Source organism: Chiloscyllium punctatum, chromosome 4 (assembly GCF_047496795.1).
Source record: "Chiloscyllium punctatum isolate Juve2018m chromosome 4, sChiPun1.3, whole genome shotgun sequence".
In the NCBI taxonomy this organism is placed as follows: Eukaryota; Metazoa; Chordata; class Chondrichthyes; order Orectolobiformes; family Hemiscylliidae; genus Chiloscyllium; species Chiloscyllium punctatum.
This window is the reverse complement of record NC_092742.1, coordinates 63,995,302-64,019,687: the sequence shown is the minus strand read 5'-3', so window position 1 is coordinate 64,019,687 and position 24,386 is coordinate 63,995,302. Positions and strand designations below refer to the sequence as shown.

Sequence of the window (24,386 nt, the reverse complement as noted above, 5' to 3'; positions counted from 1 at the left end):
CACATGATGATACTGTTCTCATCAGAGTCACAAATGATATATTTTTGGCTATGATTGTGATTCACTATTCCTCCTCATCTCTCTCAAACTTTCTGCAGTTTTTGACAAATCTACCTCTAACATTTCTCCACATTGTCCAGATGGATGGAAATGCTTGGTTGTCGACCCTGTCTGTCACAGTTGAGGTGGGAATTCTTGACTGGGGAAAATGGAAGACATATCTAGTGGCTCAATGGTTAACACTGCTGCCTCACAGTGCCAGAGACCTGGGATTGATTCCCACCTTGGGTGACTGTGTGGAGTTTTTTCCCCGTGGCTGTGTGGGTTTCCTCCGGGTGGTCCGGTTTCCTCCCACAATCCAAAGATGTGCAGGTTGGTTGGATTGGCCATGCTAAATTGCCAGTTTAGGTGCATTAGTCAGGGTAAATGTAGGGAAATGGGTCTCGATGGGTTAGTCTTCAGAGAGTCGGTGGACTTGTTGGGCCAACTGTTTCCACACTGTAAGGAATCTAATCCAATCTGTAGAGAGAAAACAGATAATGTTTTGAGCCCAATGACCCTCAAGAGCCAGAAGCGGGGGATCCAAGATGGCGGCGACCCAGCAAGTCTGAGTCTACAGTGCTCCTCCCAAGACTTGGGCAAAGTGGGTCACCCACCCCCACCACACTCACCAAATCGTTTAAAATAGCTGTTTAATTTCATTAGTTCCTCAGTATTGAATTTAAACAATTTAATCTTCAGTAAAAATGACTAAACAGAAAGGAGCCTGCAGCTCTCAGCAAGCAGGAACCCCTCCCCCATCCTCTCTAGCTGCAGCAGAGGCGTCCACAGCCGCCCCGGGGGACTTACCTACAGTGGCGAGCCTCGTGGAAATAATCTCCAAACTGGATGCGAAGACCGACGCTTTCATTGAAGAATCCCGCAGTCGATGGGACTCACTCTCGGCCGCGCTGCAAAAGCACGACCGAGACATCAAGGAAATCGAGCGCCGAGTTGGAGGGGCGGATCTAAAAGCCGCGAGCTCCGAAACTACAGCACAATCGGCCATGGATCGGGTCCGGACTCTCGAACTGCAGGTCCGGACCTTAGAGAATCACATTGATGACCTCGATAATCGAGGTCGTCGGAAAAATATTAGTTTGCTGGGCCTTCCCGAACGGGAAGAGGAAGGCCAGCTTACAGCATTTCTCGAGCAGTAGCTGCCACAGCTTTTAAATCTGGAAGCTGGATCAGGCCAGGTAAAGGTAGAATGGGCCTACCGGGTTGCAATACGCGGGCCCGGCTCGAACCAGCACCCCCAACAGGTCCTGTTCCGGCTGCAGAGCTATAAGGAGAGGCAGATACTCCTAGAAGCCTCTAGAAATCTTGGAAAAGATTCCCAAGCCATGATCTATAAAGGATCTAAGATCATGTTATTCCAGGACTTTTCCCCAGCTCTGGTCCGAATGAGGAAGGCATTCGATGAGGCGAAGAAGTGTTTAAGGGACTTAAATATTCAGTACTCCTTATTCTACCCAGCGACGCTACGCTTTAACCATGAAGAATCCGTGTATAACTTCGGATCGTCAGAAAAGGCTAAGGAATTTTTGGACTCTCTGAGATAAATTGTAAGAGAAAACGGATGTTGGTTTGCCTTCCCCCCACTCCAGTTTATATCCCCCCCTTTTACTTTTTTCTTACCTTACTGTTTAATATTATCTTGGGGATGGGGAGAGGGATTTATTTATTTGTTCTCTATTTAACGATTTTCTCCCCCGGGGTTTTTTTTTCATTATTCTATATATATGTGTTTGTATATTTTATATATATATATATATATATATATATATATAAGCCAGAGGGTTTAGTTAATGTTGGTGGGGGGAGGTGGTTACCTTATTCTATTTTACCTCTGTCTCTAGGAGCGGGGTTGTTTTCCCTTGCTATTTTGTATTATTATTGTTGTGGTTCTGTTCGCAGAGCTGGGAATTTGTCTTGCAAACGTTTCGTCCCCTGTCTAGGTGACATCCTCAGTGCTTGGGAGCCTCCTGTGAAGCGCTTCTTTGCTGTTTCCTCCGGTATTTATAGTGGCCTGTCTGTGCCGCTTCCGGTTGTCAGTTCGAGCTGTCCACTGCAGTGTTTGTAACACATCAACCTGGACCCAATATACCGGCCACTACAGTGGACAGCTCGAACTGACAACCGGAAGCGGCAGAGACAGACCACTAAAAATGCCGGAGGAAACAGCAAAGAAGCGCTTCACAGGAGGCTCCCAAGCACTGAGGATGTCACCTAGACAGGGGACGAAACGTTTGCAAGACAAATTCCCAGCTCGGCGAACAGAACCACAATAACGAGCAGCCGAGCTACAAATCTTCTACCAAACTTTGTATTATTATATTTAATTATTATTTGCTGAGGTCGTAATTTTATAGTTATATATGTTTATACATGGTATTAGCATTACCAAATATATCCAGGTGTGTTGGAGTGGGGGTAGTGTGCTCACTGTTAACTCTAGCTTTGTATTATATCTGAATTCTCCTCATCCTATTGAGGAGCGCCTGGGTCAAGAGTGGCGCATTGGTTGGGAGAGGATATGATGAGCCTTTCGAAAGGAAGTGATACCCCCTGGGAACAAGGGGGAAAATCTCCATTTAAATACATTTTTTTATTATTTAGAAATAGTTTTTTGTTATACTATCGTGAGTGTTATAGAGAGCCTTTATTTTTGTGAATTTTATATGCTCTATGCTCAGGATGTTCTGGATAGGGTTTCCCCTCTCGAGGGGTCTCGGACTTGCCCGGACGATTATGGTTGATCAGTCAGTTAAGTGGTGCACCTGGAATGTCAAGGGGAGTAATTTGCCAGTCAAAAGGAAGAAAATATTATCAAATCTTAAGAAAGAAAGAGTTGATATAGCTCTCCTACAGGAGACACATCGGTTGGATAAAGAACACTTGAAATTACGACAGGGTGGATTTGATCAGGCCTTTTTTTCTTCTTTTAGCTCAAAATGTAGGGTAGTTGTTATTCTTATTCGGAAGAATTTCCCTTTCAAAATCCTACACCAGATAAAAGACGAATGGGGACGATATATTCTGATTAAAGCCCTCATAAAAGGAGAGGAATATGGGATTTTAAATTTGTACTGCCCCCCGGCACACCCCTTTAAATTTATAACGGAAGCCTTCTCAAAATTTCACAGAAATCCAAATGTCGATGAAAGATTGTGATGTGTCAGCTATATGACAATCATCCCAACTTAGGCATGTTGAATTAATTCATTAACAAGTCATTAAGCTTGCTGCTGATCCAATTATCTACAATGTTCTAATATCTACTGCATTTTCTGGACTTTGTACATTTAAAAAACAATTGGGTGCCTTTTTTGCTTGCTATTCTGGAGCAGCATGAGGGTGATTAAAAGAAGGTTTGCCATCAAGGCATTCATTGAATGTACATTCACTATGTTCTGCTGGGGAAGGTGCTGGCTTTAGTTATTTTAGTTAGCTTTTTTTAAAGAAAATACTTTATATCTTCAATGAATAATAAACGGTGATTCGGAGACCAGGGTTCTGTACAATTGTAAGCATGACTGTGACATTATACATCTTTCGCAAATGTCCTTTTTGCAGTGCTGAGTAGAGTCATATAGGTGTACAGCACAGAAACAGACCATTTGGTCCAACTCGTCCATGCTGACCAGATATCCTAACCTAATTTAGTCACATTTGCCACCACTTGGCCCATATCCCTCTAAACCCTTCCTATTCTCATACCCATCCATATGCCTTTTAAATGTTGTAATTATATCTGCCTCCACCACTCCCTCTGGCAGCTCATTCCATACACTCAGCACCCTCTGCATGCCTGTCCTGTCCATCCCTGAGCCACCTCTCCGTAATTGCTATGTTATCCCAATCCCATGTTCCTAACCATGTCCTGAGTTCATTTGCCTTCCCTGTTAGGCCTCTTGCATTGAAATAAATGCAGTTTAATTTATCAGTCCGACCTCATTCTCTGCTTTGATCCTGCCTGCCCTGACTGTTTGGCTCATTTTCCCAATTGTACCAATCTCGGACTGACTTCTTTCCTCACTATTTCCCTGGGTCCCACATTCCCATCTTACTTCTTTAAATCCTCCCAAGCAGCTCTAGCAAATCTCCCTGCCAAAATATTAGTCCCCTTCCAATTTGGGTGCAATCTGTCCTCCTTGTGCAGGTCACTTCTACCCCAAAGTGGATTCCAATAATTCAAAAGTGTGAAACCTTCACCCTTGCACCAGCTCCTCAGCATGCTCTTACCACCTATTCCTACCCTCACTAGTGCATAGCATTGGGAGTAATCCAGAAATTTACTATCCTCGAAGACCTCCTCTTTAAAGTCCTGTCCGACTTCCTATATTCTCCCTTCAGAATCTCATCCTTTTCCCTTCCTATGTCATTAGTTCCAATGTGAACAATGATCTCCTGCTGGTCCCTTTCCCTCTTGAGAACATTCTCCATCCTCTCTGAGATATCCTTGATTCAGGCACCAAGCAGGCAACACACCATTCTGATTTCTCACTGCCAGCCGCAGAAACATCTATCTGTGCCTCTGATTAGACAATCTCCTATACAATGGATTGCTTGGAATGTGATGTACCCCTCGTTACATTAGAGCCAGTCTCAATACCAGAAATTTGGCTGATCATGCTACATTCCCCTGAGAGTCCATCACCTACAATTTCTAAAACAGCAAACTTGTTTGAGATGGGGATAGCTATAGGAGTTCCTGTACTACCTGCCTACCTCTCCTACCTTTCCTGGAGTTAACCCATCTATCTGACTGCATCTGTGGTCTTTCTCCCTTCCTATAACTACCATCCATCACACGCCCTAAATTCCTTATTGCCCCGAACTTCAGCTCCAAATGATCCATGCAATTCTTAGGATTCACAACCAAAGACACTTCCTGCAGACATAATCATCAGTAACATGGAAACTCTCCCTAAACTCTCACATCTGACAGGAAGAGCACATCACTCTACTAAAGACCAGTTTTGCTCCTTAACTATCTATAGATCCAGAAAATAGCACCATCTTACTGCTCTAACAAAACACTGCTCCAAGCTAACTGAGTACTTATGGTTTATACTTTAAAAATGTAATCAAGAGACAGATCTCAATAAAACAAATAATGAATAAAGAACCCACTCTACTCACTATTGTAGATTTACAGCAAGGTTACACTGAAAACTATGCACTTATCTGATCCTGTGCTGTGAGCTCGCCCACACAGGTTCCTCCAAGGTCAGCTGTGATTTTCGCTGTTTGTTAATTTTTCTTAGACACACTCCGATTTCCAGAGATACTCAAACAACAAAGGCAGTAGCTGTGCAGATTCACTGCTGTGTCAGACAGCAGTATAGGTTTCTATCTCTGACCACATGGTCTCTGCCTTTGTCTATCTTCCTGCTTTTTAAAGTGCCAAAGTTTTGATCTTTTCTCCCCCAGAGTCAATTCTTTGAGCCCACAAGTTATGCATTTCACGCCAAGGTGTTGTTCATATTCCACTGTGAATGGAACTGCTAAAAATCACCACATTATTTACAGTACCTCAGACATGAGTTGAGTATATTTGGCATCAAAGGGCAGCATGACGATGTGGCACCTGATAATAACTACAAGATTGAAACAGAAGAGGAAGGTTTAGTATTCAGGAAGCTTCCTTTGCTTCAAATATTGGCCTTCTTCCTATTGGATAGCTACTCACAGGTCATCCAAAATTTGATTGAATGTGCAGAAACTGTGGGATGGGGTAAGCAGACTTTTTAGTTTCTGTTCAGCCGCCCTCACTGCAAGAAATATGATTTCCACTGTCTCTTCTACTTGTTACATGTTTATTACCTTCTACTTCCCTTCTTATGTTTGATCCGTTATCTACCAATATTTGCCTTAATGGCCGCATCTCTCTTAGCAACTGCTTTGGGTTCCCATTGAAATGTTGTCTTTCTTGTTTTGAATCTACCCACAATTATCGATATCTTTTAGACCTCCAGTATTCCTCAAACATTTCTTTTTGTTGCATTTTGGAACCTGCATTCCACACTGATGAAACGTCGATACTACTGCTTCTCAGATGCTGTCTGACCTGCTGTGCTTTTCCAGCACCACACTCTCGACTTACTTATTCAAAAAGTCTAGTCAGTAACCACTGGGGGCAATTTTGAGGTTATTTGAAGGTTTTAATTTTGCTGCGTTGCAAATACAGTGGTAGAAAGTCTAATGTGGGTCTGCTGTCTGTCTCCATGGCATAACGTAACAGCGTGCTCAAGTACTCGATCTTGAACCACAGACAATGTAGATCTGGAATTTGATTTTGGTTGTTAGAATGGATGATCAAACACCAGGTTTGTATTCAGACTTAAGATGACATTGGTTACTGTTAAGGCATTTTTAAAAATGTCAAAGGTTTCCCTGGTAAGGTTGTACAGTATAATTAGAGCAAAATTGGCAGAGTTAGCCAGCAGACTGGAAATAATGTTGACATAACAATTTAAGAACACAGCCATTATAGATGAAATAAAGAAGCAGTTGGGTTTAGTGGAAGTAGAGAGGCCAAGTCAAACAGGCAAAATATTGGTTGCATCTGTGAACTTTGATTTGCAGTTCAGACAAATGGAATTGGGAAAACTGGAGACTGAATTCTAAAGAGAGTTAGAACTTAAAAGCTGGAATTCCAAAGAATGAAAGAAAGAGAAAGGGAGGAAAAAGAGAAAGACTGGTAATTTAAATTAGAAATGATGCAGCTTAAATAAGTTTAACCAGATAATCGTGAAGACTTGGAAGAAGAAGTTTCTCGTCTCAATCCATGGTTCAGTCAGGAGATATTTAAGGGTAGTGTATTGAAGAGATGGATGTAGACACATTTTTTATGTTGTTTGAGAAGATGACAACACAAATGGGTGCGCTGAAACCTTGTCTATGTTGAGTAAATTAACTGGGAAAGCACAAGAGATTTACGCATCTCTATTGGAGCAACATTCTAAAAATTATGATAACATAAAAAGGGCTATTCTAAATGCACATGTGTTGGTCCCAGAAGCATACAGGCAGAGGTTTCAGAACTTACAGAAACAGCCTGGACAAATTCGTACTGAATTTGAGATGGTAAAACAAAATAATTTTGATGGTTGGAATATTGCGTGCAATTCTGGTCTCTTTCCTATCGGAAAGATGTTGTGAAACTTGAAAGGGTTCAGAAAAGATTTACAAGGATGTTGCCAGTGTTGGAGGATTTGAGCTATAGGGAGAGGCTGAACAGGCTGGGGCTGTTTTCCCTGGAGTGTCGGAGGCTGAGGGTTACGTTATAGAGGTTTACAAAATTATGAGGGGCATGGATTGGATAAATAGACAAAGTCTTTTCCCTGGAGTCAGGGAGTCCAGAACTAGAGGGCATAGGTTTACAGTGAGAGGGGAAAGATATAAAAGAGACCTGAGGGGCAACTTTTTCACGCAGAGGGTAGTACGCGTATGGAATGAGCTGCCAGAGGATGTGGTGGAGGCTGGTCCAATTGCAACATTTAAGAGGCATTTGGATGGGTATATAAATAGGAAGGGTTTGGAGAGAATGGGCTGGGTGCTGACAGGTAGGACTAGATTGTGTTGGGATATCTGATCGGCATGGACAGGTTAGACGGAAGGGTCTGTTTCCATGTTGTACATCTCTATGACTCTATGGTGGATAAGAGCATTAAAGGCATAGAATACTTACTGTGCTCTCAGGAAAGATATTACTTTAGAAGACTTCACTACGTTTTGTAATTAGAACTCATGTAGAAGGTCAAAGGGTAGTAAAGCAAAACAAGTAGCTGCAATGGCTAATGATTATGAAGCGGTCCATAAGCATTTTCTCTAACCCCAGAAATTTGAGAAGAACAAAATGAGAGCGTGAAAAGAAGGTAAGTAGCCAGGGTAGAGTGTAGACAGTGGGAAACAGCCCAAGCACTACAACTCCAATTAAGATGGAAATTAAGATGAGTCTGGAGGTGTAGTTCAGAAGATTAAATGTTTCTACTGTAATAAGTTGGGACATGTGCATGCTAATATTGGAAGTTGCAAGGTAGACCCATGGGATTTACAGTGTTCTGAAGGAGGATCACTGGACCTAAACCATTAGCACTGATTTCTCTCCACAGATACTGACAGATCCTCTGAGCTTTTCCAGCAATTTCTGTTTTTGTTTCTGAAGACAAAAAAATAGTTCCATGGACCAGATTGTACTACTAATGTTAATGAAAAGGCCAATGGTAGAATTCTGTCATTAGTAAAGAAATGTCTCAGGGAAATGAAAGGTATGAAACCATGCTTAGAGATATAGGGGTGATGCAATCAATTTTACTGGAGAAAAGCATGATTTTCCCCTAGACTGATTGATGGGAACTCAGGTATTAATAAATGGGATTAAGGGAGAATACGTTCCAGTTCCATTATATAAAGTACACTGGAATGTGATTTGTTATCAGGAGAAGTAACTGTTGGTATCGTAAATGCACAAAGGAGGTACAAGAATCAGAACAATTACAGAAACAGATTTCCACCAAGGAAAATACAGTCTGATCATGGATCAAACTTTATGTCAAAACATTTTCAAGCTATCGTTAGTATTTTGGGGATTAAATAGGGAAAGACTGTGTACCATCCACAGATCCAAAGTGCTTTAAGAGTGTCCAAAGGATTGGGACAAAGGTTTAAATTTTCTTTTACTTGCAACCAGGAGTTCTTCAAATGAATCCACTGGCTTCGGGTATTTTGAGTTAGTTTACGGCCATGAAATACAAGTAACAATAAAACTGATTAGAGATAAATGATTAAGTCAGAAAAATGAATATTCAATGTTTGAGTATGTATCCATGTTTCTCAAAAAGTTAACAGGAGTACCAAGACATTAAAATTTCCCAAAACAAAATTAAAGTGTGGGCAGATAAACATACAACAATTAGAATCTTTAAAGCAGGAAATGAAATTTTGGGGTGAGCTATTAAAAGCAAATTTCAGGAGTCCCGAGAAGGTAATTAGAAGGGTTGGTCAGGTAGCATCTTTAATTGATACTCCCATCCATAGGAAATAAAATTCTATCATGTCATGTGAACATGTTAAAACAGTCCTACCATTGGGAAGACAATGGGGAAATACAGATGTGTCAAGTAGTGACGGCAGTAGAGGAGAATATAAGAAAGAAAGATGATAGCCATGGAGTAAAGGATAATTTACAAAGTGAGTTTCCTGCCATTAAATTAAGCAATTCACAGATATTGGAGAATTCTGATGCTGTATTTTGCATCTGGAGAAAGATTAAAAGAGTGATATACAGTAGTAAGATTGCTCAGGAAATACATTAAAGTTTGCATAGATACAATTAGATGTACCATATTATCCAAATATGACATAGATGTAAGCAGTTTGGACCGATAAATAAAACCCATACTAGTTAAACCCAGAAAAACAGGCCAAAATAACAAAGGAAATTCAATACATATTAGAGGATCAATTGATGGAACCAAGCTAGAGTAATTGAAGTTCTTCTAAAGTATTGGTTCAATTAGATTACGTGTAGGATATAGAAATTTGAATGTAATCACTCAGACAGATTCATGCCCTATTCCCAGACTACTATTCCTAGATAAATGTTAGGCATGACCTCTCTCTGACAACACTACCTGACTATCCCTGATCGAACATGCTTCTCCAAGTGGAGATTGATTCTTTTCTCCAATAGTTTCTCTCTCACTAATGTGAATCTCACTCATCTACAATTCCTTGGTCCATCCCTACCACCCTTTTTAAAAGGTAAGACCACAGTAGCTGTCCTCTCGTCTTCTCATACCTCTTCTGTGGCCAGAGGATATTTAGAATTAGGGTCAAAGTCTCGGTAATTTCCTTCCTCATCTCCCACAATAGTTTGCGAAAGATTTCATTTGGATTGGGGAATTTATCCATTTTTAAGCCTACCAAAACCTTCAATACTTCCTCACTGTCTTATTCAATCTGCTCAAGAAACTCAGACTCCTTCTTCTCAAATTCTGTACTTATATTCTCCTCCTCCTGAATGTGCTAGCAATGTCCTTCAGCTCCACACACACATAGCCACTGAAGCAGTCAGAAGAAGAGTTGCAGGCATATAGTCAAGAAAGTCCCAGAGTACATCTCATTCAAGAAAAGATTTTGTGTACTGGAAATTAATGAGCATGATGGGTTCCTCTGGGGAGTGCAGTCAGAGCCCAGCTGCATAAGTGAGGGACAGAAATTCAAGGAGCACAGTAGTGTTAGGAGAATTAATAGTGTGGGATGCAGACACAGGTTTCTGGGGCCAGAATCAAGGATGTCACTGAACAACTGCAGGACTTTCTGAAGGAGGAGAATGAACAGTCAGTGATCATGGTACACATTGGTACCAGAAACATAGTAGAAAGAGGGATGAGGTCTTGCAACAAGAATTTAGGGTACAAGGTAGCATGGCCTCAAGGTTGCAATCTCTGGATTATTCCCAGTGTCTCCTGCGAGTGATTATAGGAATAGGCAGATAGAAGAGTTGAATGCATGGCTGAAGAGCTGAAGCAGAAGGTCTTAAGATTCCTGGATCACTACGTTCATTTCTGTGGCAAGTGAGACATTTACAAATCTCACAGTTTGCATTGGAAATTAAATGGGATCATCATTGTGCAGAGATTTGCTAGTGCAGTGGAAGGAATTAAAATTAATTTGTCAGCGGGGGAGGGTTGAATGCAGTGTGGAGGTTCAGAAAGAGTAATGTACAGATCAGTATGTAAGAAGGACTGAGTCAATCTCATCAAGACTATAGTCGGGGGGGGAGGAGCACGAGAGATGAAGTGATGCTGCAATGCTCATTGAGAAGTTATTTACTGCAGTAAAGAGGGATGTTATCTTTGAACGTCCCTCAGATGAAGACACAATGGGTAGCTTTGTGTCAGGAAGTAGAGGCTGCTGGCCAAAGGGTGTTTTTCTGACTGAAAGCCTGTGCCCAGTGACCTTTGTGGGTTGGTGCTGGGTCCTTTGCTATTTATTATGTACATTAATGATCTAGACAGGAATGTACAGAGTATGATCTGTAAGCTCTGTAAGCTGACATGAAAATTGGTGGGATAATAAATAGCAATGAGGAAAACCTTAGACAATTGGGTAATATCGATGGGCTGAACGGTGGCAAATGAAATTTAGTCCTGAAAATTGTGAGGTGATTATTTTGAGGCAAGGGAATTCATGTTGAATCATAGAAGTCCAGAGTATCAGGGAGACTTTGGTGTGCACATCCATAGGTCCTTGAAGGCAGCAACACAGAAAGTTAAGGTGGTTAAGAAGGTGTATGAGATACTTGCCATTATTAGTCAAGGCAATGAATACAGGAGCACAAAAGTTACGGTGGAGCTGTATATATGATAGCTAGGCCACAGCTTGAGTCCTATGTGTCATTCTGGTTGTCACATTTTAGGTATAATGTTGTTGCACTAGACAGTGTGCAGAAGAGATTCACGAGGATGTTGCCGTGATTGGAGCAATTCAGCTACAAAGAGAGACTAGATACATTGGGGTTGTTTCCTTTGAACAGAGAAGGGCATTGATTGAGGTGTACAAAGTTCTGAGAGGTATAGACAGGGTAAATAGGGAGAGTCTTTTTCATTTTGTGATGGGTTCAATAAGCAGAGGTCACAGTTTTCAGATAAGAAGCAGGCAAGTTAGAGGGGATTTGAGAATACACTTTTTGACCAGATGACTGTGGGTATCTAGTCTCACTGCCTAAAAGAGTGCTAGAGGCAGGAACCCTCAAGACAATAAAAAATTATTTAGATGAGTACTTGAAATACCTTAACATACAAGGCTACAGGCTACACTGGAAAATGGGGTTAAAGTCGATGGATGTTTGATGACTTACCGAAACCTGGTGGGCTGAAGGGCCTCTTTTCATGCTGTAAAAACACTAGAACTCTGTGGCTTTCAACCCCAGCTCCATTCTCAAATAGCCCATTTGAACCTTCTACCCAAGATCCACAAACAGGCCTATCAGTTCAACAACTTATGCCCCTCTAAACTGATTTGTTCTTACCTCCGTTATTTTTTCCTGCATTGCCCAGTCTCTTCCCATCTACATTCATGATTTTTCAGGTGCCCTCAATCACTTCAACAGTTTCTGTCCCCTTTTAGAATAGACATTGAACCAATCACCACCAAGGTTGTCTGTGGGCTCTCCACTTCTCCATTGAATGAACCCCAAACAGCCCCCATCCAATACCTTCCTCTGCTTGACTGATATTCTTCGCACATTGAACTTGTCCATTAAATCTGCTCACATCCTTTAAAATAAAAGGTGTTATTACGGGTCCTGCAGAACATGCCTTTTTATGAGAAATGTGACATATTTGTTCTTTTAGTCTCACCCTGGCCCCTTCCTTTATCTCTCATGAATAACTGTGTTGCATCATTTCCTATTCCTGCTGGAACTGTAACATTTCATCAACTTTACTTGCAATGCTCACTCTTCTCACTGCCACAAGGTCCATCCTTGGCTCTTCCCTTCTCTTAGTGCACTTTCCTCTCTTCATTTCTAGGTAGAAGCTATTAACTAATAACTTTGATGAACCTCATGCCTCCCACAGATGCCTTGAGTACAGTTCTCAAGGGATTCTCCCAGTTCAGACAATGCAAACTTCCATTCCATTGCTTCTGATAGGTTTTTCTTTCCCTTCAACTAAGGACTCCTCTCACTCACCAACAGTAGTTGACAGTTAACTCAACAATCTCATTCTAATTCATTCTCTCCTGCCCCAGCCTTTCCCTCTCTGCCAGCATATTGATTAGGGATCCCCTTGTCCACATCTTTCACATCACCATGCTCTTTCACATCACACCATACTCTGCTATGTCCTTGATTGCTGCCCCACCAGATGTTCTTTTCTCTCTCCTGAGCATTTTGAAGTGACGTCTCCCACCATCTCCATGACATCCTGCTGTACTCATCCATCACCTCCAATATGTACTCTCTTTCCTATGGCACCTTTGGAAGCATAAGAGATGTAAGATTACATTTTTACCTCCTATTATCTAAGACCCCAGAAACTCCTCCAAGTGATTTACTTGTACATTTTTTCAGTTTAGTATAGTGTATCCACTGCTCACAATATTGTCTCCTCTACATGGGAGATATCAGAAGTAGACACGGTGACAGCTTTATGGAATACCTCTGTTCAATCTCTGAACATGATCCTGAGCTTCCAGTCAGCTGCCATTTTAATTCTCAAGCCTGTCCTTTCTGTCTGTGGCCTGCTACCATGTCCAGTGAAGCTCGCCACATAGTTGCAGAACAGCACTTCACCTTTCAACTGGGCACTTTACTTCTTCTGCATTTAACGTCGTATTCAGAATTTTAGATCATATCTTCTGTCCTTCTTTTGTTTCTTTTTGTGTTAATTTGCTTTTACCTCTTGTTTCTCTTTCATCTCCTTTACTTCAGTTTAAATGGCAATTAACCTTCAATTCTCAGCTCCTCTAAATCCATCTGATGTTTCTTTACTTGTCCTTTTTACAACTCTCTTAATCTTGCACCATGAAACCTTCTGACATTCAATCTTTCCTGCCTTCAATTCCTATCAAAGATCTTTCTTTTGTGCTTTTTCAGACCCTCAATCCCCTTAGTTTTCTAAGACTTATTACATTTCTAGCCTTTCCCAACCCTGATAAAACAGAATATTAAGAACTGTTTCCTGTCCAGTTTCTCTTTCAGAGTGTTGTCACAATAGTTTCAAAATGTCTCCTTCAGACAGACACTTGGTAAATAGCTTTGAGTTCTGCCTAGATGTATTTTTTAATAAGTCAAAAGAATGGTGGGTCAGTGTGATCAGGGCTCACATAGACCCAGGAATGATCTTAGTTTTGCTTTCAGTTGTCAAGAAGACTTTTTGCTGGCTGTTGGAGCTAAAAGCTTATGTTTTCTGCTACTAGAGTGAAGTCTTAGACGAGAGGCTTCCTCTTAAAAATCAAAATGTGTCAATTGCTTCTTTTAATGTTCTTTCTTCTGGACTGGAGAGAGACAACAAGTGAGAATCATGCTGAATTGCATTTTTTGCCAAAGGTGTGTATATGGGATGCTGCCTGTATTAGAACAGTTGATGATTGGTGGGTAAATAATACATTATCTTATTAAATATTTCAATGAAATAAAGTTATGCCAGTTTTTCTTTTTGTTGTATTTTAACTAGAGAGGATTGCAAGTGGCATTTTTGGTGAAGGCATATATTACCACAATAATTAGAGAAGATATTTCTGAGGGATCATTTACTGAAAATATATGGGTTGAAATTAGAAATAGGAATGAAATGATCACCTTGATCGCAGCCTGATAGCAGTGGGGAGAAAGTTCTTGTTTTTACCTAGTTGATTTTAACCCTACTGTGAATCCTGTTGCAAGGATGTCTGCCCTGAAGAAGTTTTCCTCCTCTCCCACTGCAACTCCCAGGTCATTTCCTCTGCCCTGACTCTCTGCTACTTTCTCCCCACCCCCACCCTCCTTTATCTCTCCACCCTTCAGGCATTCTGCCTCTATTCCTGATGAAGGGCTTTTGTCCGAAACATCGATTTTCCTGCCTGAACTGCTGTGCTTTTCCAGCACCACTCTAATCTAGACTGACATCGGTGGAGGGAAGGTTGTTGGAGGTGATTTGGACAAATAGGATTTATATACATTTGGAGAGGCAGGGACTGATTAGGAATAGTCAACATGGTTTTATGTGAGGGAAATTGTGTCTCACAAATTTTATTCAGCTTTTTTAATGAAGTAACCAAAAGGATCAAATGTATCCTAGAACTCTATGGGAAGCTAGGAAAGTGATTGTTGGGCTCCTTGCTGAGATATTTGTATCCTTGATCACCACAGATGAAATGCCAGAAGACTAGAGGTTGGCTAACGTGGTGCCACTATTTAAGAAAAGGGGTAAGGACTGATTAGGGATAGTCGATATGGCTTTGTGCGTGGGAAATCATGTCACACTAACTTGATTGAATCTGTTTGAAGAAGTAACAAAGAGGATTGATGAGGGTAAGATGGTGGACATGATCTATATGGACTTCAGTAAAGCATTCGACAAGGTTCCTCATGGTAAACTGGTTAGCAAGGTTAGATCACATGGAATACATGGAGAACTACCTATTTGGATACAGAACTGGCTCAAAGGTAGAAGACAGAGAATGGTGGTGAAAGGTTGCTTTTCAGATTGGAGGCCTGTGATCAGCAGTGTGCCACAAGGGTTAGTGCTGAGTCCACTGCTATTTGTCATTTATATAAATGATTGGGATGTGAATATCGGAGGCATGGTTAATGAGATGGCAGATGACACCAAAATTGGAGGTGTAGTAGACAGCGAAGAATGTTACCTCAGATTACAATGGGATCTTGATCAGATGACCCAATGGGCCAAAAAGTGGCAAATGGAGTTTAATTTAGAAAAGTGTGAGGTAAATCAAGGTAAGACTTATACACTTAATGGTAAGTTCCTGAGGAGTGTTGCTGATCAAGGAGACCCTGGAGTGCAAGTTCATAGTTCCTTCTAAGTGGAGTCGCAGTTAGACAGGATAGTGAAGAAGGCATTTGGTATGCTTGTCTTTATTGGTCAGTGTATTGAGTGTAGGAATTTGGAGGTCATGTTGCGACTCCGTAGGATATTGGTTAGGCCACTATTGGAAAACTGCATGCAGTTCTGGTTTCCCTGCTATTGGAAAGATGTTATGAAACTTGAAAGGGTTCACAAAAGATTTATAAGGGTGTTGCCAGAGTTGGAAGGTTTGACCTATAGGGAGAGGCTGAATAGAATTGGGCTATTCTCCCTGGAGCATCAGAGGCTGACGGATGATCTATAGAGGTTTATAAAATCATGAGGGGCATGGATCGGGTAAATAGACAAGATATTTTCTCCAGGTAGGGCAGTTCAAAACTAAAGGGCATAGGTTTAGGGTAAAAGGGGAAGATTTAAAAGAGATCAAAGGGGCAACTTTTTCACACAGAGGGCGGTGCATGTATGGAATGAGCTGTCAGAGGAAGTGGTGGAGATTGAAACAATTATAACATTTACAAAACATTGGGATGGTTATATGAATAAGAAGGGTTAGAGGGATTTGGGACAAATGCTGAAAAATGGGATTAGATTTATTTAGGATATCTGGTTGGCATGGACAAGTTGGGTCTGTTTCTGTGCTGCATAAATGCAGGCTTGATGAGGGCAAAGTGGTAAATGTTGTTTAATTGGATTCTACGAAAGCCTTTGACAAGGTTCTGCATAGTAGACTAATTAGTAAAGTTAGATTACACAAGATTCAATGGGAGCTGGCCAATTCAATATAAAATTGCCTTGATAATAACAGACAGAGGGTGGTGGTGGAGGGTTGTTTTTTTGGATTGGAAGCCTGTGATCAGTGATGTCACACTGGGCTCAGTATTGGGTTCATTTTTGTTTGTCATTTAAATAAATGATTTGGATGAGAATATAGGAGGCATAGTTAGTAAGTTTGCAGATGACACCAAAATTGGGGGTATAAGGGACATTGAAGAAGGTTATCTAAGATTACAAAGAGATCTTGATCAATTGGGTCAATGAGCTGAGGAATGGCAGATGGAGTTTAATTTGAATAAGTGTGAGCTATTGCAACTTTGTCATACAAAGAAGGGCAGGACTTATACAATTAATGATAGGGTCTTAGGCAGTGTTGCAGAACAGAAAGATTTTGGGTTCAGGCACATAATTCTTTGAAATTTGTATCACAGGTAGACAGGGTTGTTAAGAAGGTGTTTAGCACCTTGCCTTTATTGCTCGGACCTTTGAGTGTAGGAGTTGGATTATCATGTTGAGGTTGTAAGGCTTCTTCTGGAGTATTGTGTGCAGTTCTGGCCGCCCTGTTATAGGAAATATCTTATTAAGTTGGAGAGATTTCAGAAGAGATTTACCAGGATGTTGATGGGTATGGAGGATTTGAGTTATAACAATAGATTGGACAGGCTAGGATTTTCTTCACTGGATCATAGGAGGTTGAGGGGTGACCATGTTGAGATTTATAAAATCATGAGGGGCATAGGTAAAGTGAAAGACAGGGTCTTTTCCCTAGGATAGGTGAGTTCAAAACTAGGGAGCATATTTTTAAGGTGAGAGGAGAAAGCTTTATAAAAGACATGAGGGGCAACATTTTTACACATAGTAGTTCATGTGTGGAATGAGCTGCCCGAGGAAGTGATGCATTCTGGTACAGTTGCAATGTTTAAAAGACATTTGGATAAGTTCATGAATAGGAAAGCTTGAAGCGATTTGTGCCAAACGCAGACAGGTGGGACTAGTTTCGTTTGGGAACATGGTTGACATGAACTGGTTGGACTGAAGGTCTGTTTCCATGCTGTATGACTCTATAACTTTAAATGTGTTTTATTGGTGGTGGACCAGTCAAATGATATCTGGAACACAGTGTCTTTAAAAATATATATAAAAGTTAGGCTCTAGACTATCTCCATAATATACTTTGGGGGCTCTTGTCTAGTCCATAACATTCTGTCCAACACCTGCTGCCAGGCCCTGTTGAGCAATGCCAGCACTTTTTGTTCTTATTTATGATTTTTAGCATTCACCATAGTTGTTTTTTTTTCTGATTCTATTTTCAATCACTTAGGTTCCATGAGCAAGTTTCTAGCTGCGTAGAAAACCTTGGTTTTCTATTTTGTTCCTTTTTAATGTTTTAATTAAAGTAGATCTACACTTAATGAGTTAAGTTTATAAGATACTGCCATCTCATATTTCTCTTTCTCAAGAAGTTAACCTGTTCTCATGTTAACTGCAGAAAACATGTGATAGTAAACTATAAGTGAATTTACAAAAAGAAAGCACCTAAAGTTAAATTATATTGATTGCTCTGAGCATAACTAATGCACAGTTATTTCAAGTAATTTAGTTTATTAAAGTGTATGAAAATAGCTCAAAATGACTTAAGCAGGTAAGAAATTACAGAGCAGGAATTATTTGCGATTTTTAAGAAGATTTGTAGTTCAATTGTACATTTGCTCACTGTGCTGGTAGGTTTGTTCTCAGACGTTTTGTCACCATGCAAGGTAACATCAGCAGTGAGCACTTGTTGAAGTGCTGGTGTTCTGTCCTGCTTTCTATTTACGTGTCTTGGTCTGTTACGGTGGGTGACATCATTTCCGGCTCTTTTTCTCAGAGATTGGTATATGGGGTTCAAATCGATGTGTTCATTGATGGTGTTCCACTTTGAATGCCAGGCCTCTAGAAATTCTCGTTTTTGTCTCTGTTTAGCCTGTCCTAGGATGGGTGGTGTCCTTCTTCGTCGGTGTGTAAGGATACTTGTGATAGCTGGTGATGTCTTTTGGTGGCTAGTTGGTGTTCGTGCATCCTGGTGGCCATCCTAGGATAGGCTAAACAGAGACACGCATGGGAATTCATAGAGGCCTGGCATTCAAACTGGAACTCCATCAATAAACACATCAATTTGAATGCCATTTACCAACCTCTGAGAAAAAGAGCTGGACATGGCATCACCCACAATAACAGACCAAGACATATAAATAGAAAGCAGGACAGAACACCAGTGCTTCAATGGAAGCTCACTGATGATGTTACCTAGCATGGTGATGAAATGTCTGAGAAAAACCTACCAGCTCAGTGAGCAAACTTACAATCAGAGTAGGAATTATTGTCACATATGAACTACCTAGCACACATTACAGTAAATAGCTAGCAGGGTAGAAATATTGCTTGCATGAAAAGCTATGTTGATAAGTCATTACCACATTGGCCACAAAAAATAAACAAAATTGCAATTATTTTCATAATGTAGTACAAGACATGTAAGGCAAATAATACAAAGATACATCAACATTAATGTATTGAGTTTTAAAATAGATGCTTTAAGACTCCCTCTTACAAAATGTTGTATTTTACAACATTTTACCTTTGACAAAAATGATGCTGTTGTTGCAGTATGCATATCCAGTAACACATTTGCAAGCATTCTTTGAAAGAAAAAATGTATTTATGTATATTCTACAAGAGTATTTGGATATAGGGTGTGCATGCTCATTAAATGGACTTCTGCTAAACAGAAAATTCAATTTTATATCTAAATGTTCATATATTTTCTATGCTTTCCAAAATATTTTCCCCACTACAAGGAGGCAATTAGGAGTCTGTGTTCCAGAGTCCTGACTAGTTATTCAGAACATCAAAAAGATCTAGCCTAAATTGTGTAGGTTCCAGATTGTGAGAGATTGGATATACAACAGAAAATGCATATCAGGACACCGCAGAAGTTCTGATGCATGGACACATGTAGGAATCCTTTAAACTTCCAATAAATAGTTCCTTGCTGTGCAGGTCCCTATGCAAATGTATCCACTCTGAGCTAGAGTGAACAACTTAGGACAATCATCTTCTGCCACTCTCCATGACAGTGAGAAACCATTGGCATTTCACTGTCACAGACAGCCTCTGTGTTTATAGAACATAGAACATAGAACAGCACAGACCCTTTGGCCCCTGATGTTGGGCCGAGCATTTATCTTAATCTCAGATCAACCTAACTTACACACCCCTCAATTTACTGCTGTCCATGTGCTTGTCCAGCAGTCGCTTAAAAGCCCCTAATGTCTCTGACTGTAGGTTGAGGCATCACTACACATCAAGTCTTGGACAAGACAAAGAAGCAAGTCTCCATGAACTACCAGAGCCAGTACATGGATAAAACATGTGCCATTGCCATTGTACTATACCCACATTTGCTCTCTAGCATCCACCATTGAATAGTGGACACACCTTACAAGTGGTCTATATTCAGCACATTTGCTAAACAAGTCACTCATTCGGATGCTCAGAATAAATAGTTTGGCAGCAGTTGGAGCAGGTTCTCGTTTAAGATCTTTTTTTTAGTGAGCAAGAAATGATATTGAGTCTTTTGCGGTATGTTTTGAAAAGAATGAAGTACATAACGCACTACATAAAAACAGTCCACTTAACCCAACCTGCTTGTTCTATTCACTTTTCCTCAGCTATGTTTATGAATCCAACCTCCTAGCCCCTCCTTAAGCATGTCTGTACTACTGGCCTCAGCACTCCCTGTGGTACAGGCTCTTACTGTGTTCTATATAAAGACATTGCTTCTGGATTCTGAGGTCTCACTGGCTGGAGGCCATTAGCAGCCTGGCCCGGTGGCTAGCTGCAGGAGGAGGAGGAGCTGCCGGTTCTCTGACGGGTGGGACTTGGTGAGGTGCCTGCTCAAGCTGGCCGAGCTCAGGAAGCTGGAAGGGCAGTGTTTGCAGGTGAGGAGCTGCCCTCCGGTGCCGGCGGCAGTCTCCTGCAGCTCGGCTGTCTCCCCGCGGGTCACCGCATGCCAGAGCAGGTGCTTGTTGCGACTGTCGGCCGACGGCAGGTTCACCTCGCACAGCGGGCAGGGGAAGCTGAGGCGGCGCCACTGCAGGCGCCTGTGGCCCGGGGAGCCGGCCGCCTGGTGCCCGGACTGGTGCTTCTCCAGGGAGGCCTGGCGCCGGAATCTCCTGCTGCACAAGCGGCACTCGAAGCGCTGGGGGCGGCTCGGGGGGACGGGGGTGGCGGCCTCGCTCGGCTCGGAGCTCCGCGCGGAGCTGTCCAGGGTCTGCAAGCCGCCCCGGCTCTCCCCGGCGCTCACGCCCGAGGAGTTCTCCTTACTCTCTGGGTCTACCCGCGGCCGGGCTCCGGGCCAGGTGTCCCTCTCCTTGGCAGGGTCTGCAGCATCGCCTCCCGAGCGGGGTTTGTGCCACCTGCGGTGAGATGCCAGGTTAGCCGGGCAGCTGAAGACCTTCTGGCAGTCTGGGCAGCGGTATTCCACCCGGACTATCCTGGAGCATCTGTGCTGGGCCAGCGAGAAGGCGTCCGAGTAGGTCTCCCTGCACAGCTGGCAGGTGTAGGCGGCCAGGAGCCGCGGCTTTGCGAACGGTGCCTCCGCTTTGAAGTCGCTGGCGTCCGCTTTAATTCTCAGACCGAGCACCGGGGAGGTGCTGACCTCGTCCTGCAGGTGGAGCTTCCTGCTGACTTTGGGCTTCTTCGGGCGCACCTTGTACTTGCGGCGCCCGGGCTCTGGGCCAGCTACCTTGGTGCCCGGGAAAGCTGGGGGGTGTGGGTCAGTGCTGCCAGGCTGGGTACCCTCTGCCGGTGCCCGCAGGGACCACTCCCCCGGCCTGGCGGCAGCAGCTGCGGAGGGGGAGGAGGAGGTGAGGCAGCTGCTGTCCAAGGCACAGGGTTCTGGTTTGGGGTCGGTGGCTGTGACCAGGCTGGAAGAGGCAGCAGGACACCCAGTAAGGCCCCGGCCTGGAGCAGCGTCAGCCTGCACTCTCTGTCCCTGGGCTGACAACAAGCCTCGATCCTCTGTCATCCCGTGGTGAAACCCCTCTGGGCCGCTGCTCTGGGAACCTGACTGGGCAAAAAGACTGTCCGGGCACACGGCTGGCCCCATGCCCACTGTCAGAGGGTGGCCTTGAAGTAGTTGATCGTCCTTAGCCCGAATCCTGTATGAAACCCGGGACCATTTGTTGTTCCTTTTCACCAGGAATCCTCTGGGCATCTTCGAGCCGGCGTTAGACAGATTACAGAAGGCGACCCGTCTGGACTGTGCAGAGGTTTCAGGAGCCGAGTCAGGTCTATACTTCCTTCCCCTCTCTTCCCCTCCCCTCCCCTCCCTCTAGGTGTCAGGGATGAACATCAGGAGACGGTGGTACTGACTCTCCACATTGCCCTGCCTGGCTTTTATTGACGGAGAAGCTGTTTGTGGAAGGGACTAATAGTCCAATCAGTACCACTGAATCGCTCCGGATGGCTCAGGAGGTGGAGAGAAGGGACGGCGGCATGGTCTATTGCAACAAAGAGGTAACCAGGGATATTATTTGTGTGAGATGGGTATAGAAAGAAAACTGCAAGGGAAAGGAAAACCTCCTTGTCTTGCCCTCCCTCAAAAGACTTGCACACACACTTGCTCACACGTGCAACTTTTTAGTATGACCTAATCTGCGGCAGCCTCACGCTAACTTGGACGGGATTTAAATCATTTTCTCAGGTAGAGAGGACCCCTGAAGGATCGACTTCTGCTTCCTGAAGTCCGCTTTTCGGACGTAAACCCGTTATTCCCTCTCCCCGGCGCGGAACAATAATAAAATAGATGTTGTTGTTATTCTGTTGCTGGTTTTATTGTGTTTTACACTCAGTGCCTTTCAGTCACATGAAAACTGCCAATCTCGCAGTCTGTATGTTTCCTCGGGAAATGTATTTTATTGACAAAACCCTTCCGTGTGCTAACCTGATGTCAGGTCAGAACAGATGATTGCGTGTCTCATCGTTCTTCGCAAATTGTGAATCAAGGCAGTGTTTGTGATAGCTAAACGCGCTTCCATTATCCCGCGAAACGGAAATCACTTCTCGTGTTCGCTTTAATTGTTGATATAATTGAGTTATCTTTGGTGATAATAAACTATTAGGTCCGTCCGGAGCAAGAAAATAACGCTTCTGCCATGGTAAATCCATTCGATTTCTAAAGACATTTCCCAGCAGCAAGCCATCAATGGTTGTAGTGTTTGGAGTAATTGCACACAATACATTTTACTGGCGTTGAAATTAGCGTGAATGGACAGTATTGCAGTTGCTTTCTTTCACGTGTGGGACATGGGTCTGTTTCCTAAACCTGGCGGGTTTTATTTTAACCACACAACAGGTTAAACAGGCATTGGGGAGTGAGATAAATCAGTGTACACGTTGTGGATCGATGTGACGGTATTGTGTTTGAACACCCAAAGCGCTTCCAGTAAAAGATTGTCTATGTTTTGTTCTGATCGAGAGAAGGCAGTCCCCCTGATGGACCCATCGATTGAGCTGTCATCTTGGTACCGTGAAATTACCCGGCTAGCATAACAGAACTGCGGGCTTGGATAGCCATCGATGTCGTTGTAACAGTGGGTTGTTTACGGCCAGGGCTGTCTGCAGAACAAACACTGGTTCAAAGTGTAGGCTTTGATTTTCCAATGGTAGGTGAGGAATCTCGGTCAGCTTTCCCTGAGGAAAGGCCAATCCAACGCCGAGATGTCACCAGCACTGAGCGTGTATTTTCGGTCGTGAGGGTGAAGGTTTCAAAGCTAAAACGTCTGATGTGATTTTGCTGAAGAGTTATACTGCTGTGCTCTCACAGACTGTGCGGTCATGAGGACGCGTGTCGCTGTTATTCAGCCTCGAAATCCCTCTCTTTGATGTGCTCATTTCCGAAAAGAGGCTATAATGTGGATTCCGTCAGCGTTGGAAGGGATTGACGAGCTGGTACACTTTGAAACTGCACCTTAAGGAACTGGGAACATCTGTAAACTTGAATAAATCTTGTGGAAGTTCATCCGAATGTTTGTTTGGGGAAAGGGCCGGTTTGTACCGCTGCCTGTGTTCAGTGATCTGAGAAATCTCCGGCCAACCACCGGGCTTACCTCTATACAACTGCCCCGTTTTCATTTCTCTCTCATCGGCACCGGAGCTAGCAGGATGAACTGTCTCAGACCTCCCCTCCTTTCGGAGGAATACGTCTTTAAATTACACCTCCATCAGATTCCAGGCTTAAATGTTATGTGGAGGGGACATAAAACGATAAAACGCAGTAGGATTCTGATAGTGTTGATCTTGCAATTTTAATTCTGGGGTTGACCGACTGTGTATTTATGACTGGGGCAAGACCTTCAGAAATTCCCCATGAAGTATGCGAGTACCTGAAGAATTTTGTCAAGACCATATAACTCAGGTCCATATGAGTTTAGTCGAACCGTTCCGAAAAATAAGAGAACAGTGGTGTATGCTATAGCTGTGTGTGTATGGGATACATCACAGTTCATCACGAATGTGTTCTGACCCAGGCACACGGCTGGTGAGTTCACACAAAGCAGATATCACGTTAGAGGCGACTTGGAATCTCTTGAAAGCTCAAATAGAGAAATTAATTAAGGGTTCAGAGTTCCAACGCACGCTGCCATGTGTATTCAATAAAAACAAAAAAAAATTTAGGAATTCTGATCCTTGTATTTAAAACAAAATGAAAACAATAAAATCACACATTGCTGAATAAAAAGTTGTACTCCTGGAAATCAGAAGATAACAGAAATACCAGACCCAAAGCAGTAACAATCCCGAGAAAGGGGGCTTTTTTATCACTGTTGTTGCAAGAGAGAATTGTGTGGCTTTTGTATAGTGCCGGGTGATGCACCGAAGTCAAGCACAGGAGCTGTTTACTGCCATCAACCAGGGACTGTGGAAATCTGTTCCATTTAGTAAACCTCATCAACATTTTGCACATCATGAATTTGAGGGTATTAG

The 24,386-nt window shown here is 42.7% G+C and overlaps 1 protein-coding gene across 1 annotated transcript; it reads right to left on the bottom strand.

Moving 5' to 3' along the window:
* Positions 1–18,241: 18,241 nt before the first annotated feature.
* Positions 18,242–21,725, bottom strand: insm2 (insulinoma-associated 2). Its single transcript, XM_072568884.1, has one exon. The coding sequence runs from the start codon at positions 21,613–21,615 to the stop codon at positions 20,212–20,214; it is 1,404 nt and encodes a 467-aa protein (XP_072424985.1). The 5' UTR covers positions 21,616–21,725; the 3' UTR covers positions 18,242–20,211.
* Between the last annotated feature and the right edge of the window lie 2,661 nt (positions 21,726–24,386).